General features: G+C 62.7%; 1 protein-coding gene across 1 annotated transcript in view; it reads left to right on the top strand.

Moving 5' to 3' along the window:
• The window catches only part of PPP2R2C (protein phosphatase 2 regulatory subunit Bgamma), a 78062-nt gene that overhangs the window by 47108 nt on the left and 11017 nt on the right, over positions 1-19937 (top strand). The window contains exons 6-10 of the mRNA XM_036420839.2: positions 1694-1858; positions 8049-8218; positions 8648-8739; positions 10005-10313; positions 10606-10611. Coding sequence (XP_036276732.1) covers positions 1694-1858; positions 8049-8218; positions 8648-8739; positions 10005-10296 — 719 coding nt within the window. The 3' untranslated portion in view covers positions 10297-10313; positions 10606-10611. The remainder of the gene's footprint in view (positions 1-1693; positions 1859-8048; positions 8219-8647; positions 8740-10004; positions 10314-10605; positions 10612-19937) is intronic.

The following is a 19937-nucleotide window of genomic DNA, read 5'->3' as shown; positions in this document are numbered from 1 at the left end:
AGGCAGAGTCCTCTTTTGAGAGCGCAGGAGAGGGTCTCTGTGGCTGGGCTGCGAGGCTGATGGGGGTGGCCTTCGCATCACAGATGCTGCAGCTTCTCCTCCTCCAGCTCCAGCCTCATTTCTCGTGATTTAATCTCCGCTGCTTTTCGCACAGAAAACCGTTTCCAGGGCAACCGCTCAGGCGGGGTGACGCAGCCCCTGGCCCTCTCTGCCTGTTTCTGGGTGATTCTCCGTTTCTGGGAAGCACCATGCTTCCCAGGAGGTGGGGTTTGAGGGCGAGCACAGACCCTCCTCGGGGTGCTCATGTGCAGGGTCAGGGTCTTCTGATCCTTACAGACCCCCGGGGTGTCAGGGAGAGGAGGTGAGGGTGTCAGGAGAGGGGAGACCCCAGGGTGTAGGGATGGAGAGACTCGGGGTATGGGGTGGGGTGACCCCAGGGTGTATAACGAGGATTCATGCAGCTTCCAGAAGGCGCCCCTTTGTACCGAGAGAAAGCAGTGGGGAGGGGCGGAGGGGCTGACGGACGGGAGGTGAGTCTCAGAGTTGGGTTGGCGTTAAGGTCACGTTAATGGCGGGCCACTGACAGGCACCGGCTCTGAGATGCGGCAGGCCGTGTGCTCATGGGCAGGAACCGTTAGCCCGTTTCACAGGCCAGGAGACCAAGGCACCGAGGACCGGGAACTGTCCTGGGTCACCCCGCAGGGCTGGCCGAGCTGGCTGGGGCCTCCGCACACGCGGGCGGGGCTCCCATTCAGAGGCACCGGCGCCCGCGGCCCAGGCAGCCGGGAAGGCCCCGTAGCGAAGTGCCCGGGGGCCTCTGAAGCTGGAAGGTCGATGGCGGGGCTGTGCACCAGCCTGGAACGCCTGCCAGGGCTCGATGCCCATGTGGGGAGGGCGGGCAGCAGTCCCCCAGCTGCTCCCGCTGCGTCGCCCGGATAAGGCGCTCGCCCCCGGCTCCGTGTGTGCGCCGGGGACACGCCTTTCCCGGCGGAGAGGTCTTGGTCCCGAGCAGCACATGCTCACAGGCGGCCCAGCCCCTGCAGCCTGGCCCGGACACGGAGGCACACAGACCACCCCGCCCTTCGTGCTGTCCGAGGCTCAGCTCCCGCTTCCCTCTGCCCCCCTCCCCTCCACACCCAGCAGAGGGGCCGCAGCCCTCCCCTCGTGGTGGCTGAGCGGGTGGGAGGCACCGATCGGAGCCCCAACCCAGAAGGCAGGGCCTTTCCCCAGGGGACCCTGCTGCTGCAGGCAGAGGGGAGTGGGCACGGTGGGCGGGGAGCGGGCAGTGCCACCCCCTCAGCGCCGGGGCGGGGGCCCGGGGAGGGCCACTGGGTGCCCAGCGTGCGGCAGGCGCCCCACCACGCTCTGCCTTCTGCCCGCTCCGACGGGGGGTGAGGGGGCAGGCGGAGGGGCCTCCGTGGATGGCACTGGCGGGCAGAGGGCACAGGTCAGGAGGGAGGTGGCAAGTCCAGGCTTTTGGGACAGTGGACGGGCACCCAGCCAGTGGGCGGTTCGACATGCAGGCCTGCAGCTTGGGGAGTCTCTGGGATGCGGAGAGGTGGCTCAGATGTGGGGTATGTCAGGGAGGGGGTGGGGAGACCCGGGTGTAGGGTGGGGAGGCGCTGGGTACAGGGTGTGGGATCCCGGGGGGAGGCCTGGGAGGCAGAGCGCCCACACTTCCTTGACGGGCCAGACATCGTGGACATCAAGCCGGCCAACATGGAGGACCTCACGGAGGTGATCACGGCATCTGAGTTTCACCCGCACCACTGCAACCTGTTCGTCTACAGCAGCAGCAAGGGCTCCCTGCGCCTGTGCGACATGCGGGCGGCCGCCCTGTGCGACAAGCACTCCAAGCGTGAGCCGCTGGGGGGGCGGTGAGGGGGCTGGGGGCGGGGGCGGGGGGCAGGCTCAAAGGGAGGCGAGGCTGCTGAGGGTCGGGGTGGGAGGATGGAGAAGACATGAGCCCTGGGTGGGCCTCGGGTGGGCCTCGGGTGGGCCTAGGGAAGCATGAGGCCCCAGGTTCTGGGCTCTGAGCTCCAGGGAGGATGTGGAGAGGCAGCAGGTGCCGGAGCGGGAGGTCTGGCTGGGGAGGTGGGAAGCCGGGCCAGGAGGAGGCTGCTTTCCGGGTTCTGCAGTTCAGAGGCCTGGCCTGGGTCTCCCCAACAGGGAGCAGTCGGTCGGCAGGGCGGTCCTCTCGGGGAGCTGGGGGAGCCCGCCCTCGCCCCGTTTTACTGAGATTGTTCCTCTTGTAAGACGGCTGGCCTGCACGTGCGCCACTGAGAAGCCTTAGCAACCTCGAGTGTAACCTGTTATTGTTGCTTTATGCAAACTGACTATCGGAGTTAATTTTGTATTTTAAAGTTTTGTGGATTTTCCTATTTTTGGTTAATCCTCACTAGAGGATTTTTTTCCTTTTTTTTTTTTTTTTTTAAGTGGAAAGGAAGGAGGGACGGGGAGAGGGAGAGAAACATCGATGTAAGAGAGATACATCAGTCGGTTGCCTCCTGCACGTGTCCCTACCAGGGCCGGGATTGAACCTGCAACCCAGACACGTGCCCTTGACCCGGAATCACACCCGTGACCCTTCAGCGCACAGGCTGGCGCTGTGACCGCTGAGCCACCGCCCAGGGCTGTGGATTTATTTTTTCCTCAAACCCAACACCCTGCACAGGAGCTTCCAGTGAAGACAGCACAGGCGCCTGCCCTCCTCCTGCCCTCGCAGCTCCCGTGTCCGTAGTGGGTGGGGCCTGTGTCCTGCATAGGCCCCACCCTGACCCCCTCACCTCTTCGTTCTCCCGAGGGGGTGGCACTGTTTTGAATCAGAACACAAATGACTGTCATTTGAGCTTGATTTTTATTCATTTATTTTTAAAAAATATATTTTATCGATTTTTTAGAGAGAAAGAGAGAGGGATAGAGAGCCAGAAACATCGATGAGAGAGAATCATCGATCAGCTGCCTCCTGCACACCCCCTACTGGGGATGTGCCCGCAACCCAGGTACATGCCCTTGACCAGAATCGAACCCGGGACCTTTCAGTCTGTAGGCCGACGCTCTTATCTGTTGAGCCAAACCGATTTCAGCTATTCATTTATTTTTAAACATATATATATACTGAGTGGCCAGATTATTATGATCTCTGAATGCATAACTGGCCCTCAGTGTATATCCTATATAATAAAAGGCTAATATGCAAATTGTCTCCTCGACCAGGAGTTCTACCAGCAGGCAGGCCGGCCGGCCAACTGCCCATGTCCCCTCCCCCTGTCCAGGCTGGCCGGACCCCACCCATGCACGAATTCATGCACCGGGCCTCTAACACACACACACACACACACACACTGAGTGGCCAGATTATTATGCGTTCAGAGATCATAATAACCTGGCCACTCAGTATATATGTTTTAATATTTTTATTGATTTCAGAGAGGAAAGGAGAGAGAGATAGAAACATCAATGATGAGAGAATCATTGACCGGCTGCCTCCTGCATACCCTCTACTGGGGGTCAAGCCTGCACAGGCCTGTGCCCTTACCAGGAATCTGACTTAGGACCCTTCCGTCCACAGCCGATGCTCTAGCCACTGAGCTAAACCAGCGAGGGCCTATTTTTATTGATTTCAGAGAGGAAGGGAGAGGGAGAGAGAGATAGAAACATCAGTGATGAGAGAGAATCATGGATCGGCTGCCCCCTGCAGGCCCCCTACTGGGAATGGAGCCTGCAACTCAGGCCTGTGCCCTGACCCGGAATCGAACCAGGACTTCCTGGTTCAAAGATCGATGCTCAACCCCTGAGCCACGCCAGCCGGGCTGAGCCGATTTTTAAAAACGACTTGGAGATCAGAACTCTTTCTTTCCGTCCCACCTCCGTCCACCTACCCAGCTGCTGCTCACACTCAGGGACCGGCTGAGCGTGACTCCGAGATGCAGCCATGGCGCCCCTTTCCCAGTGGGTGAGACGGGCGTTTCTGAGTAAAGGGCGCCCCAGCTGCCATGACACAGATGAGGAGACCGAGGCTCAGGCAGAGCCGTGCCCCTCCCCCTCCCCCTCCCCCTTCCCCTTCCCTCCCCTCTCCTCTTCCTCCCCTCCCCCGGGCCTCCCTCGGGCAGAGCTGGGTGCCCCGTGGCTGCTGCCTGGCCCAAAGCTTCCTGTCTTTCTCCGAAGCAGAAGGAATCAAGGTCTTTTGTCCGCTGGTCATTAAGACAGCGTAACCATGGAAACGGCTGTACAGGGGTCCTCAGAACAGACCGTTATTTCTGTTTCAACAGCGCGAAGTCTGCCAACAGGAGGGCTGCGCCGAGCTCGGCGAGTTCTTAGGCCAGGCGGTGGGGGCCATTGCCCCTATGGCCCCTACTGTGCGCTGCCCCCCAACACCCCCCGCCCCGTGCGGGGGAAGAGCCACGGCTGAGGGTGGGGGTGTTGGCGGCACATGGGGTGCTGTGCTTACTCGCAGGCACCCTCAGCCTGCCCTGTGAGGAGGCCGGTGGTGTTCACGCACAGACCGGAGGACGGCTGAGTCTCCCAGGGCGGCTGAGACCGAGGGCCACGCTTGTGTTTGGCTTAAGACGGCACAAATATGCCTGGCTGGTGTGGCTCGGCGGTTGAGCATTGACCGATGATTCCCACCCATGGCCGGGCTGCGGGCTTTATCCCCAGTGGGGGGCGTGCAGGAGGCAGCCGGTCAGATTCTCTCTCACCATTGATGTCCCTCTCTTTCTCCCTCTCTGACTTAATTAAAACTAGATTTAAAGACCCACAGAAGTATGTTCTTTTACAACGTGAGCGCAGAGGCCCCAAATCCAGGTACGGGTTGGGCCATCTTTCTTCTGGAAGCTCCAAGGGAGAATCTTCTAGAGGCGCCTGCACCCGGACCTCCGCTCTGCTCACCCCTCTTTCCTCCGGCCCTTGGCCTCCCTGTCTCCGGCTCAGGGGAACCCGGAGGTCAGGGCGGCCGGGGCAGTCCCTGCCGCTCGGGGCCCGTCCACCTGCCGAGGCTTTGCCAGCGGAGGCAGCACGTGCAGCTCCGGGGACTGAGAGGCAGCCATCGGGGGGGCTCAGAGAGGTTAAGACACGTCCCCTGGGTCACACAGCCAGGCAGAACCAGCAGAGAGGCTCCGATAGTCTCCCGCCCATGGGTCCATGCTCTTTCACTCTTCACCGAAGCCTTGAGGACTAAGAACTCTCGTGGGGATTGTGAGTGAGCCAGGCCCATCGACCAGGGCTAAGGGGCGCCCCAGACCCAGCCACCTTCTGTGGGGAGGCCCCGAGGTCCGGGGGGCAGAGCCAGGACAAAGTCTCCCCACAGGACGGCCAGCACCAAGGCCCTGGGGCCGGACCCCGAGGCCCCTATTGGCCAGAGCACAGCGGTGAGAGGCGGGTGGGAGCTCAGAGCGGCAGGTGGCTGGGGGGTGGGGGGTCGCACCCAGAGGGATGCACAGACCGGAGAGCTTGGGGGTTCTCAGGCGGGAGAGCAGCCGGGGTGTGTGTGGCGGGAGGGGCCTGGCCGGGTCGCCGCTGGGTGGATGCCAGATGACCTGTGACAGAGGCCAGACCCGTCCGGGGAGCGCACAGCCCCACCAGGGACCATACAGGAGACAGCCTGGGGCTGTGAGGGCGACCGGGCTGCGAGTCTGATTTCTTTGGAGCCTCTGGACGAGATGCCCAGGGAGCTGGGCATCTGGATGGAGGCTCAGAAGGACGTGTAGGAGTTGGCAGGAAAGATGGGCTAAACATGGACAAGGAGAGTTCAGGGAGCAAAACTGGGGACAAAAAACTGTAAAAATAGTCACCGTTGTACCAAGCAGCTGCTCCAGCCCCTCGCAGGCCGCATTCCCAGGGGTTCCCTCCAGGGGCCCCACCATGCTGTTCGCCGGGTGAGTGGACTGGAGCTCGGAGAGGTCAGGGGTCACACAGAGCGGTGCTCTGCTCCGCTGCCTGGCACGTGGCAGGGCGAGGGCCAGGCGTCATGGCAGGAGGCCTCCCTCAAGGCGGCCCTGAGACCCATTCCGGGGGCACCCTCCCAGCCCTGCTGGCTCTGGCTGTAGGTTCGGCCCCGGCTGGAAGGCGTGGGTGCGGCTGCAGGAGGCTGAGTGTCTGTCTGAGGCTGGAGCAGGACGCCGGTGGCCATTGGGATCCAGGAGCTCATCAGCCCCATGAGGAGCCTGCGCCTGGGCCCTGTGGGCGCCTGGGCCCTGTGGGCGCCGGGCCCTGTGGGTGCTGGGAGCCCTTGGGCGCCGGGACCTGTGGGCGCCGGGACCCTGTGGGCGCCTGGTCCCTGTGGGCGCCCGGAGCCTGTGGGCACCAGGAGCCGCAGGGCCTGAGCAAGGAGGGGTGCCCCCCATTGGAGCTGGAGAGGAGGCTGCCTCTGGCCTCCCTCTGCCTGCGTTTCTGTGGACGCGCAGGTGCCTGCAGCCGGCGCCCCGCCATGTCACTGTGGCTATCGGAGGATGTGCTTCCCACCAGCCCTTGTGGGTGACGGTAGTGACACCACGAGGCACCGCAGAGCAGGGAACCGGCAGGGCCGGGAGAGCTGTTAGGTGGAGCCGTTGAAGTCAAGTAGGTGGCGATTTCTGTGGACTCAGAGCCCCAGCTGTGAAGTAATTGGGGTCAGGGGGAGGGGCCTTTACACTCTCGGCAGCACTAATTGCCCTGAAATGCCCTTGGCAGGCCCGTCAGTGAGGAGGGAGACCCCGATCCTCTTACTGACGCCCAGGAGACACCCTGTGCGGTGGGAGAGACATGGAAGAGGGCGCAGCAGACTCTGCTGTCATTTGATAAAACAATTCTGTGCCAGAAACTTCAAAGAAAAAGACGAGCGCGCAAGCCTGCGGAAGTAAAGGCGTTGGTGCTCTGGTTATCCCCAGGCCACAAAACACGCCTCTGAGGTGACCGGAGAGAAGTCAGAGGCTGGAGAGGCTGGAGGTGACCAGCAGGGACCCCCCTGGTCCAGCGCCTGGAGGTTGTGCTGACACCTCGCTGTGCTGGCGGCACCCTCACCACTAGGTGGCGGTAGAGTGCAGCAAGCCCGTGCCTGTTCCGCTCAAAATCCTTCCAGCTGGGAGACCTAGGGCTAGGGTTCAGCCTTCTGTGCCTCAGTTTCCTTGGCTATAAAGTGGGAATATATATACTTCCTCTGTTTTGTGGGGGATGAGACGCAGTGACTCAGAGAAAGGGCTGCCCTGGAGCAGCGGCTGCCAGGCTGGGAGCGGCCAGGCCCGGAGTAGCTGGGCCCAGAGCAGCCGGGTCGGGTGCGGCCAGGCCTGGAGCAGCAACAGCCAAGTCCAGAGCAACTAGGTTGGGAGCGGCAGTGACCAGACCCGGAGCAGCTGGTTGTGGAACGAACCAGAGCAACAGAGGCCAGGTCCGGAGCAGCCAGGCCCGGAACAGCTCGCTCCTCACCTGCCCCTGCCCCACGGCTGCCTCTCAGACATGGCTGGAAACTTTTGTGGGAACTTGAGGGTCTGCTGAATCAAGTGATGAAGGCTTAGATCTGGATGTGTTGAGTTAGTATGGCGCTGGGGTGTTGATCTGTGAGCGCCTTGGGTGGGGCCTGGATGAGGCTGGTTGACCTATTTGGAAATGTCTTTTGTGTGAAGTGTATCATTGGGCATGTGGAGGTATTATTGATATGAGAAAATGCTAAGTAACAGATTTACTATCTGAAAAGGGATTTACTGTCGGGGAAAGGGAGGGAGGAAGAGACTGAACATAAACTGTGCACCTATGGATGAGGACAGTGGGGGATGGGGAAGGGGGGAGGGGGGTGGGAACCTTTGTAATAATATGAACAATAAAGATTGATTAAAAGAAAAAGAAAAAGAAAAAGAAAACAGAGGAAGGGCTGTGGACTGGCTCAGCATTGGTGCTCAGTAAACACGGCTGGCTCTCCCCTCTGCGGGGTCTGTCCTGGGCGGGTGACTCCGGGCCTCGGTTACTGGTGTGGTGGAGGGTGAGGACCCTCAGGGGCGCACAGGGGGGACAGCAGTGTGGTCCGCGGCCGTGCGGGAGCGGCCGGTGGCGGTGACTGCGTCTGTCTGTCTCCGCAGTCTTCGAGGAGCCCGAGGACCCCAGCAACCGCTCCTTCTTCTCGGAAATCATCTCCTCTGTGTCCGACGTCAAGTTCAGCCATAGTGGCCGCTACATGCTCACCCGGGACTATCTCACAGTCAAGGTCTGGGACCTGAACATGGAGGCCAGGCCCATCGAGACCTACCAGGTGGGCCGTGGCGGAGACCCCAGCCCCTCCCCTGTGCCGGGACCCCCCCCCCCGGAGGGGCTGTCCCACGTATGGGGAGGGGGACAGCCATCATACGCCCATCTTGTAAGTGAAGACGCTGAGGCTCAGGAAATGAAGCAGACGTAGCTTGGCCAAGGGGGGAGGCCGGTCCAGCCCCGCCTGGCAGGCAGCTGTGTGTCCCCTGCCCGCCAGCTGCTGCCCTGAGGGTCTGGTCTCCCGGTCACGGTGCCTGTCCCCTTGCTGCCACCACTCGGGGTTGGCCAAGTGCCAGGTGTGGGCCCTCCCGGGTGAGCTGGGCTGGCTCAGGAGCATCAGACCGGAGGACAGCCCCTCGCTGCTCAGGGGGGCCCTCCCCTGGAGGGGCTGGGGCGGCCTGGGTCCCCACTCACCGGCCCCCTCGTCCGCCAGGTGCACGACTACCTGCGGAGCAAGCTGTGCTCCCTGTACGAGAACGATTGCATCTTCGACAAGTTTGAGTGCGCCTGGAACGGGAGCGACAGGTAAGGCGCCTCACCCAGCGGGAAGCCCCCCGCCCCCCCCACCGTCACGAGGATTCGCTGACCAAGGAGTGGGGAGGCGGCCGCCCTCCCGGCCGCAGGCACCACTCAGCCCTCCGTTCCGGGACAGGAAGCAAGCCCGCCTCCCGCGCTCCACGGGGACCCCTGCCCTGAGGCTAGCTGCGGGGACACCTGGCACCCCCTCCAGGCCCTGCACAGGCCGCCCAGACACCCCCGTGTGGGCAGGCTCCTGAGGAGCCTCTGAGCTGTACCCCTGACACCTTGGGGTTCCCTCATAAACGTGCCAGTGGGTCGTGGGTTGGGGGTTCAATTCTTAATGCTAGCAAAAGGTCAATCCCCAGTTGTGTGTGTGCATGTGCTTGTGTGTGCATATGTGTGTGCATATGTGTGTGCACGTGTGTGTTGGGGTTTCCGCAGGTTGGGAAGGCTGCCTGCCCTTCCTCACATGGCCACCAGGGGGCGCGCGTGGCCAGGCGATGCCTGGCTCCCTGGGCCAGGTGCCCCAAGCTCCTCCCAGCTGCCTGGGGCCCACCACTTCCTGCCCCGCACTTCACCCTGAGCAGCCCAGTCCGGTGGGAGGCGGCTCCATCCTCCGCGCCCCTCAGCGTTAGCACCTGTGGGCTGCAAATAGCTTAGTGAGCTGACTCTCCTCCCCCAACTATGGGATCAGAGCTCCACGCTGCTGGTTCACTGGGGAGAGGAGAGGCGGGAGAGTGGCGTCCCCTTGCTCTCACAGGGAGGACAGTGGACGGACAGACGGACCGCTCTCCTTGGCCGGACCGGCATGTCTGTGGACATTTGCACAGCAGCCGTGTGCAGAGAGCATTCACGTACTCACTCAGCTGCTCAGAGCACAGGGGGTCCTGGGGTCCTGCGGGCAGGAGGGGCTGGCTGGCTGGGGGCCTGCCCTTGGCCGGCCTCCTGACAGCCCAGCATCTCTCCCTGTATGCCCCCTGCGGCCCCCCACCCCCACCCCGCCCTCCGACCTCAGACCTTGTCTCCTGAATGCCTGGACTCTCGCTCTGGACCGGAGGGGCACATTCAGGAGACTTCTGTTGGGTGTTGGGGGCAGAGGACTGGACGTGTGGGGGTGATGGCAGCTGAGACATCGGGGAGGAAGAGGGGTGTCCCAGAGGCAGGCCGGCAGGCCGGCCTCCTCCCCGGGCCACCTCTCGGGGCGCCGGCCGATGCCTGGGGGGAGGGGCAGCGTCCTCCCCGAGCCCCCGCTGACGCCTCCCTCCCCGCAGCGTCATCATGACCGGGGCCTACAACAACTTCTTCCGCATGTTCGACCGCAACACCAAGCGCGACGTGACGCTGGAGGCCTCGCGGGAGAGCAGCAAGCCGCGGGCCGTGCTCAAGCCGCGGCGCGTGTGCGTGGGCGGCAAGCGGCGGCGCGACGACATCAGCGTGGACAGCCTGGACTTCACCCGCAAGATCCTGCACACGGCCTGGCACCCTGCCGAGAACATCATCGCCATCGCCGCCACCAACAACCTGTACATCTTCCAGGACAAGGTCAACTCCGAGATGCACTAGGCGTGTGCCCGGCCGGCCTCCCCGCAGGCGGCCGCGGCCGCTCCGGCACGGCAGGGCGTTGTGTGTGTGGGGGGTCCCTGTGGCCCAGCCTCCTCCGGCTCCCCCAGGCCCGGCGCCTTCCAGGGAGGAGAACGAGGACCACAGCACAGACTGCAGCACAGACGCCGTCGGCCTTGCCGCTCAGGGCTCCTCGTCCTGGGACTTGACCCCGCGCTGTCTTTCCCACGTCACTAGGGTTTTCCTGTCTTCGGTTCATTTGGTTAATTTTCCCTCCAGCGGCTCCTTACGCTCCCAGGTCGGGTTCCGGACAGAGAATGACGCTCCGATGAGCCTGCAGGGCCCTCAGAGCCGGAAGGGAGTGGTTTGCAGGGCCCCTGCGTGTGGGGGACTGAGTTCACGCTGCTGTGAGTTCACGCTGAGACGCTGGGGCGCTGGCTCGTCTTTTGGGTTCTTTCCAGGTCTTTCCGTGTCCCGGTCTGCCAGAGTTCTGGGTGGAGGGGGGTGACCTTTTCCCATGGGTGTGCCTGCTACTCTCACCCACCCCGCCGACCTCGCCGCCCGCAGGCCCCAGGCTCAGGCACCATGTCACCCCTGTGCCCCCAGCACTCCACACAGTCCCCGGGCACTTGTGGGGACTTCCTGCTCCGCCAGACCTTCTGGAATCTTCATCGTGACCCTCCACGCACACCTGCTGCTCACGGCGTGCCAGGCTCTGTGCCAGGGGCCATGGGCGGGAAGGCGCGCAGTTTCTCATCCCCATTGCACACACGAGGAAACGGTCCCCGGAGGACACACAGCTAGCCCATGGCGTGCACCCGTGGGGGCCGAGGCACAGTCCTATCCGGTCTCCCGCGGGCACCGGCCTACCACGCTGGCGGCCACACAGAAACCACAGCCTGGCCCGGAGCGTCGCCCCGCCTGGAGCAGACAGAGCAGGTGGATGACCGGCCGGAGAACGAGAATGGAGCAGGTGGAGAATGGACAAGCCCGGGGCTCCCCTGTCTGCTGGCCTCAGGAGCTGCCCGCCCCCCCTGCTCCCCCGCGGCGCCCTCTCTCCTCCGCAGACACGCCGACCCGCCTCCCAGAGAAAATTGCATGTTAGGACCATTTTAAGCACCTTTTCTTTAGGGACAATCTGGGACCAGCTCCGCCCGCCCCTCCCCGCCCGCCACCCGCCCTGTCTCTGCCCAGGCCCCGCCAATCCCCACAGTTATTTATTTATTTATTTGTTTGTTTTAACTCGCTGTCACCGGATGAGGACGTGGACCCAGTGAGGTTCCGTGGGGACGGGACCTGCCTGGATGTCAAAGCACAAACGCATGGCGCTCGGCTCCGGCCGTCCACACAGGCGGGGTCCGGGCACCCCTTTTCCATCCACGCGGACGGAGAATGTGCGTGCATCGTGGCCAGCCCGGCCAAGGACGCTCTGCATGTACATATGCTCCGGAAGGACCACAGGACTGGACTCCGCCCCCCGGGGAGAGCTTCCAGAACGGGGTCCATGGTCTGGGATCTTGTGGGAGCCGAGCTCCAGCGCGGAGGGCCTGGCCGGTCCCTGGGGTGCTCCGCAGACCGTCCCCTCTGAGAGTGCGCCCGAGAGGAAGCCCCGCCAGACGGCACACGCTGAGGCCGGCTCTCACGCACGGCCGAGAGGGAGTCGGTTTTAAACTCCAGCGGATACCGAACCACAAAGGGGAAGGAAGACAACCCTCTTCCCGAAGGAAAGCCCGTCCTGGATCCCCGGGAAATGGGGTCCAGAGGACACTGAGTGCGGAGAACAGGGTTGGGGGCGGAGGGCAGAGCCGCAGACGCGGGAGGAGGGAAGGACCGGGAGACGCTCACAGGCGTGGCTTCCCGGAGGCTGGTGTCTCTGCTCTTGGCGCCGGGGCGGGCTCCCGCGTCCTTGCCAGGTGGTGGCTGTCTGTCTGGCTGTCTGTCTGCTCCGTCCTCCGAGGCGGCTGGGTGGCCCGGGGCCGGGCGGGGGGCGTGGACAGACGGGCCGTGTTGGACCCTGTCGCTCACGGGTGCGCTGTTTTCTTTGGTGTCTCACAGATTATCCAGCTGTTGAATAAAATTATAAATATGTGAATACCAGCCTTTTCCAATAAAATAACAAATGTTACATCGAAAATGAGGCTCAGAAGGGTGTTTGTTTTTTAGTTATTCATTTAAAGTATGTTTTTATTGATTTCAGAGAGGAAGGGAGCAGGGGAGAGAGAGAGAGAAACATCAGTGATGAGAGAGAATCATGGATGGGCTGCTGCTTGCACGCCCCACACTGGGGACCGGGCCTGCAACCCTGGGCCTGTGCCCCGACGGGGAACTGAACGGTGACCTCGGGTTCATAGGTCGCGCTCACCCCCTGCGATGCGTGGGCCGGGCCGGTGTTGTTCGAGCGAGGCCCGAGTGACACACGGGGTGCAGGGAGGCCCGGCCGCTCCAGCTCCGGGTGCAGCCCGGGATCTCGCCGAGCTCATCACCGAGGAAACAGCTGGTCCTCTCAGCCACGTCGCTCCGGAGGGACGGGGCGTGTGGCGAGGCCTGCAGAGCACGGTTCTGAAGCCGGGGGGCAGCACCCACCACGGTTTCCCGCTCCCCCTGTCCCCCAGCATCCTTTGGGTTTTCACACCCCCCGGGAGGACAGGCTGCAGACGGGGAAGCCGAGGTGCCGAGAGGCTGAGGATGGGCTGGAGCTGCCCCGTGGGGAGGGCGGAGAGGGGGCGTGGGGCCTCCCCGGGAGGAAGGGCCCGGTGCAGGGAACGTGGGCCCAGCCGGGATTAGGAAAGGCCGGACATGGGCTCCCCTCAGGGTGTCCGTCCAGCAGGAGCCAGCCCTGCCCACACCCCGACTGCCAGGAGACCTGCCGGCGCCTGGCCCACCCCGTGAGAGGAAAGGTGTGGGGGCTGCGCTGCTCTCGTCCCACGGGCCCTGGGGAACGAGTTCACGTGGCACCTTCAACCTTTCCCGGCCGAGCCCTGCAGCTCTCACAGCCCAGGGCCCTCGGCGGTGCCAGCGCGTGCCTGGCACACCCGTGAGAGGCAGTGGAGGTAGAGCCATCGGATCCACGCTGCCCTCGGGGAGGGTGGCAGGTGGGATCCTGCTGGGAGCTCCCGGCAATGGGCTGGCACCCACATCGTGGTGCGGGGCGGGGGGAGGGGCCCTAGAAGGCAGGGGTGCATAGGGAGCTGGGCCTTGGGCTGGGTGGGCTGCGGGCAGGCGCCCCGGCTCAGAGCTGTGTGGGGGCTGGGATGAGGCGGGAGAGTAGGGAGCGAGGGAAACTCCTTGGCTGGTGGAACGGGGAAACGGACGCAGCTGGACACGCGGGCCGAGCGGCTGACAGTCGGACACAGGCATCCCCCGGGCAGAGGGCCCGGGCCTGGCAACGGGCACATCGGTGGCCGCCCTCCCCTGGCATCTCGCTGGTCCTGTGGCCTAGACCCCTGACCTTTGCCCCTGGAGAGAATGGAGGCTGGGGTGGATTCCGGCTCCAGGCCCAGCGAAGCAGCAGAGCCAGGTGGGATGCCAGGACCGGCTGCGGTGACCGATGACCCACCGGCGCCGACCAATCAGGGGAGGCCGCGGCCCCGAGGGGCACCCCTGGAGAGCGATGGGCCTTCTACCCAGACCCCCCCAGACCTCCAACCCACGGCCTTCAGGAGCCTAAGACCCCCCTCAGGCCCCCAACCCACAGCCTTCAGGAGCCTAAGACCCCCCTCAGACCCCCAACCCACAGCCTTCAGGAGCCTAAGACCCCCCTCAGACCCCCAACCCACGGCCTTCAGGAGCCTAAGACCCCCCTCAGACCCCCAACCCACGGCCTTTGAGCTGGCAGCAGCCCGCCGGGCTCACTTCCTTCCTCTGAGGTTTCTAGGGGCCAAAGCGGCCCCCTCTCGCTGCTGCTGCTTCTGTCCTCGGCCCCCATCTCGCTGTCCCAGCTCCCATGGGCACCCCCTCCTCCACCCGGGCTGCTGAGTGCTTCCCTGCTCCCAGTCGAGAGCCCACGCAGGCCAGGCCGCGGAGGGCCCGTGTCTTCCCAGGAACAGCGAGAAGTCTCGCCCAGGCTCCGCCCCGTCTCTGGACCTCTCCGAGCCACAGGCGTTGTCACCCTCCCTCTCACCCTCCTGCCTCAGCCCAGGGGGCTCCGAGGCCCTGACCCCCCTGGGCTCCGTCCGGGAGCCTTGGCCCCGCATGTGGCCCTCTCGGCGATCGGCCTGGCTGCTGGCATTCCTTCCCTCAGCCACCTTTCCATGGGCACCTGGGAGCCATGCCCGTGCTGAGGGCTCTGTGTACAATAATGCTGCGACTTCCTGCACGTTACAGATAAGGAAACTGAGGCACAAAGAGAGGGCTTCGCAGGGCTGTACACTTGAGTCCGGGAGCCAGGCGGGACCGGGGCCGGGCAGCCGGCACCTCCCCAGGCGATTCTGATGGCTGCCGGCCACGGGGCCTGGGGTCCTCTGCCCAGAACGAAGGCTGCTCCCCACCCAGCCCCCAGACTGCTGACCAGAGCCCCCGTCCCTGCCCCCACGCAGGGCAGGGCCTGCAGAGGCTCAGCCACCTGGTGGAAACTTGAGCAAAGGCTCCGGCTTCGGGGTGGTTTCCCGGCAACCGAGCAGCTTGAAGAGCTCAGAATAATCGCCTGAGTTCTGAGCGATTCACGACTCACGTCAAACACGTCGAACGCTCCATCCTTTCGGAAAAACAAAGCCCCATTATCTCCCGGATCCATTAGGCCGGGCCCACGCAGTCAGGCGGTGCGAGCCGTGCCTCAGGGAGCGGCTGGGACGTGGGCAAACGGCAGCGACAGAAGTGCCCACGGAGGTGGGAGGGAACCCGGTTTTAAAATGATGGCCCGCTGTCAAACATGCAGAACAGCCCTCATCGGTGTGGCTCAATGGATAGAGTGTCGGCATGCGGACCGAAGGGTCCCGGGTTCGATTCCGGTCAAGGGCATGTACCTTGGCTGCGGGCACATCCCCAGTGGGGGTGTGTGCAAGAGGCGGCTGATGGATGATTCTCTCTCATCGATGTTTCTAACTCTATCCCTCTCTCTTCTTCTCTGTAAAAAAAATCAAAAAATACATTAAAAAACACACATGCAAAACAGACATGGAAGTTGGAGAAGCAAATTGTTCCCGTTACACCTGTGCAAAGCCCTCTGGAGGGCGGGGACCGGGCAGCGTGGGTGAGCCGGGGGCAGCCTTGCCGGCCCGCGGGCCCTGAGAGAGCAGACAGAGTGGAGAGCACGCTCACTGTTACTTTCCCCGAAGGGCAGGGGCCGGTGCCCTGTGAGGGCACAGGCTCCGGGACAGGGGCCGCTCTGCTATTCGGTAGATGGCAGCGGGCAGAGCCATAGGAGAGGAGAGGGAATCGGGGATTCCCGCTGGCGTTTCCCAGCTCCGGGAGGCTGTCCCTCGGACCTTCAGCTGCCGACGTCCCAAGGAGGCCCCTTTCCCAGCCTCCTCCGGAGCCTGCAGACGTCCTCAGAGCGAAGTTACAAGGGGTTCGAAAGGGGGCAGCGTGGGTTTGAAAGGGAGAAGAGCCTTGTACTGACCAGAAACGTTCCAGCCCACTTCCCCGGAGGAGAGGCAGGGAGGAGGGGGTGCGAGAATGCAGCCTTGACAGTAGCTTGGCTAGTCCTGCAGGTGTTTTTTTTTTGTTTGTTGTTTTGTGTGTGTGTGTGTGTGTTTAATATATTTTATTGATTTCAGAGAGGAAGGGAGAGGGAGAGAAAGATAGAAACATCAACGATGAGAGAGAATCATTGATCAGCTGCCTCCTGCCCGCCCCCTATTGGGGATCGAGACCCCAACCCAGGCATGTGCCCTTGGCCAGAATCGAACCTGGGACCTTTGAGTTTGGCTCAAAGGATGAAGCATCGGCCTGCAGACTGAAAAGTCCCAGAGAGGAGGAAGAGGAGGCGGGGCGGAGGAGGAGGAGGGTGAAGTCAGCACCTCCTCCAGGGAGCCTTCCCTGACCACCACAGCCATCAGCAATTTCCCCCCTGCAGGAACCCGCAGGCAGGCACGGCTTCCCCAGGGACAGCCATCCCTCTTCTCTGCCCAGTGGCTGGTGCTCCCGCCCCCGGGCAGGGAGCCAGTGTGTCCGGCCTGCCGTGGCTCCAGGGTGCACATGACAGACGCCCTCCTGCACCCTGACGCTGGGCTCGGCGTCAGGAGAGATGCGGGTGCCAGGGACAAGGTCGCACAGCAAACGTGACTGCTGCCTCTGCCCACCCCGGTGACATAGCCCTGTGGCCTGTTAGCCAAGATCCGGCTCCTGTGGCTGCCTGGCGGGGAGCTGGCCATGCCTCCCCCTGGGTCTCTGAGGGCGGCTCCAGGACTCCGCAGGGGTCAGCGCTGAGCGGAGGGGAGGCCTCCCCTGGGGGCGGACCCCAGCCTCTGGGGGTGGACAAGAACTCAGAGGAGGGCGGGTTTGCTCTTGGCTTGAACAGGGCATCCACCCACTCCCGCCCGCACCCCGGGGCCTTGGGCCCTCGGACAGGACCGAACCCAGCCCTCGGCCGTCCTGGCTCAGCTCCCAGGCGGCAGCTGGTGGGGCTTCTTAGCCTCAGAACGGCGTGGGCCGGTCCCTCAGCATAAATCTCACTCTCCGTTCCTCCGAGGAACCCACACTGAGGACCAGTGACAGTGACTGACAGTGATGGGACGGGGGAGGGGACAGGGGAGGGGGTGGTGGGGCGGAGCTGCCGGCACCCCCTCAATGTTCCTCTCTGCCAGGGAACGGCTAAATGCGCGATGACTCATCGCCAGCCCGCCCTCGCCTTCCCAGATGAGTAAGTGGCCACTCGGCTCACGAGGGGCTCAGAGCTCCCAGGGTGGGTGGGTGCGTGCGTGCCACGTGGGGGTCAGCGGTGCCGGCAGGTGTGGGTGGGACAGGAGCCCCCGCGGTAGCATCAGCCAGGGATGACACGGAGCCGTATGACCAGCACCAAGCCCGCCTTCGGAATCTGGCCGCTTCTCCCGAGATTCCCGGGAGGCCTCGGAGCGGGCGGGAGCGCGTGTTTATAAAGGGACATGGGGTGGGGGGCGGGGGCACAGGGTGGGAAAGGGGGAGGGGAAGGGGGAGGCAGGCGGAGCATGAATAAACTGCTCTTCCCCTATGAATGCATTCAGAGAAGATGGTAAGGATGCCCACCCATGACATTGTCCTTTTCCACTCTCCCTGTTCCCCCACACACACCCCGGAAGCACGGAAGCAGACCCTGTACCTCCTCTCTCACCCCCAACCAGATGTGGCCTAGAATGTCTGCCTGCCCTGCACCCCTTGCTCCCTCCCCTCCTGGGTTCACTAAGATGCCCCTGTTTTTGCGCCCAGGGTGATGCAGGCTCCCTTACAGCGGGGGCGGAACCCTGTCCGGCCGAGGGCTGTTCGGATATTTATAGCATCGTTCCCGGGCCACACAAAGTTAACGACTTAAACACCAGCCTGCTGTCTTTGGTCAAAGTTAACTCAGCCTGATGCCCTGGCAGGGCCAGACCACAGGATTTCGCAGGCGTTATCCGGCCCGGGGGCCAGGTGCTCCCGTCTCTGCCTCACAGTACGTGGCCAAGCTCTCAGGAGCCCTTATGTGGCAATCACCGTGCCAAAGCCCTGGCGTATGCAGATTGAACTGAGAACCGTGTAAGGGTCTCCCACCGTCTGTGCGCCGCGTCTATCCGCTCTGCCTTGAGACCTTGGCCATGACTGAACTGTCTCCGTGAGGGGGATCTCCCGTGGGGAAAGGGAACCGGGCCGGGCCCTCCCTGTGTTCTTTCCTTTGCCCTGACAACGAATCCCATCAGGAAAAGGCCCCTTGCTCAGCTCATCAGAGTCCCTGGAAGCCGCTCCAGGGCCCCCTAGGAATCTGGTGCCCTCGGCTCCTGCCTTTGGATGTCACCGCTTGTGTCTGGAACTCGGCAAGCCTTCCTCCTCAGCCTTGGAGCGGGATTCGTCGCAGGCTAGCTCGAGGCCGGACACATTTTCTTCTAGCACTTCTTTCACTTCCGTTTCCCCTCCAGCTCCTTCCGGAGCTCCTTGCAGCTGTTCCTCCTGGAACTGTCCTGCAAGCCTCGCGTTTCCTTCCAGGTGGCTTTCTCGTGCTTTCCCTCCACGCTACAAGGCGTTTACTGACTCCACATGCTCATTTTCCTCGCCCCAGCCACTCTCCTTCTGCATTTGCCTGTGACGACGTTTTTCAGTGCTGTGGAGTATGTTAAGTGTTTCTATGCTGGACTGGGGCTCCTTACGCAAGTCTCATACATTTTTAAAATATATTTTTATTATTGATTTCGGAGAGGAAGGGAGAGGGAAAGGGAAAGAGGAGCCTCAATGACGAGAGAGAATCATTGATCAGCTGCCTCCTGTAAAAACCCTACTGGGGATCGAGCCCACATCCCGGGCATGTGCCCTGACCCGGAACTGAACCCTGATCTCTTGATTCATAGGCTGACGCTCAACCCCTGGGCCATGCCAGCCGGGCTCATTTTCTCTCTCCTGAGCCCTCTCCGGGAGGAATGGTTCAATCCATCCTCTTCTCTCTGCTCACGGAGTCCACTCCAAGGTTTGGGGCGTGTCTTGTCCTCTCTGTGATGGGTGTTCAGGCCCATAAGGACCACCTGACGGCTCCTGGGCCACGCCCTGCCGGGGGACACCTCTGCTTCCAGCCGCGCAGGTGCAGGGGGGTGGCTGGCTCCTCCCCCCGGGGGGGGGTCCACAGGGCCATTCAGGTGGGCCCTCGGTCCCCGAGCTCCAGGTGAGGATGGGCGGTAAAGGGGGCTGAGTTGAAAATAAAACAAACTCATTCAGCTGACTCCTCAAAGAGCCTCTGTGTCCAGATAGAGAAGAGAGGGGTTGTTTCTCAAAATTAACTCGAAATGTGCAACCTCCTCAGTGACAATGGACATCGAATTACAATAGCCAAGAGACCGGTTTTCTGTTAGCATATTAGGGACAAATTGGGAAAACAATATATAGCAAAAACAATATATAGCAACCCCTCAAGCCCTCAGCGGTGACCTGGAAACGGATCTGAGAAACCTGTTTTGGTAAATGTGTCTTTAGATCAGAAAAGCCCCCAGGACCCAATGTTTCTGCCCCTGGGACTTCTCCTGCACATATGCAGTGGGGTCAGGGTGGCGTGGCCCTGGTGAATCGGTCACGCACAGGCACCTACACCTGCAGGGTCGGCAGAAGTGCTGGGAACCCTTTCTTAAAGGTGCAGAGGTCCCAAAATGTGAGCCGAAATTGCCTCTGCGTCATTTTCTCCTCTTTCCACTCTTTGTAATTATCCAGTTTTTCTGACATCCGTGTGTGAGAAGGAGTGAAGGCCGCCGAGTGGCTTTGAGCAAACAGCTGTGTCTGAGCCTCAGCTTGCTTGTCAATGAAAGGGAGCCAGGGCACCTGCCTCGTGGGGTCATTGGGGCAAAATGAAAACCTCCTGTGTAAATGGCCCCACCCGAACCTGGGGCAGGAGGGGGTGCTGCCTGGTGCCCATGGCCTTCCTTCCTGTGAGCCTCAGCGTATTCGATGAGGGCGCGGGCGTGGGTGCCCGGAGGGGGGCAGCTGGGGAACGAGGAGGCGAGGGGGCAGACCTGAAGCGGCAGCTTTGACAAAAGTCCCCGGGGAACATGTTCAGCCAG

Source organism: Pipistrellus kuhlii, unplaced genomic scaffold (genome assembly GCF_014108245.1).
Source record: "Pipistrellus kuhlii isolate mPipKuh1 unplaced genomic scaffold, mPipKuh1.p scaffold_m20_p_1, whole genome shotgun sequence".
NCBI classification, from domain to species: Eukaryota; Metazoa; Chordata; class Mammalia; order Chiroptera; family Vespertilionidae; genus Pipistrellus; species Pipistrellus kuhlii.
Note: the sequence above shows the minus strand (reverse complement) of the source record. Positions and strands in the feature narration are given on the sequence as shown.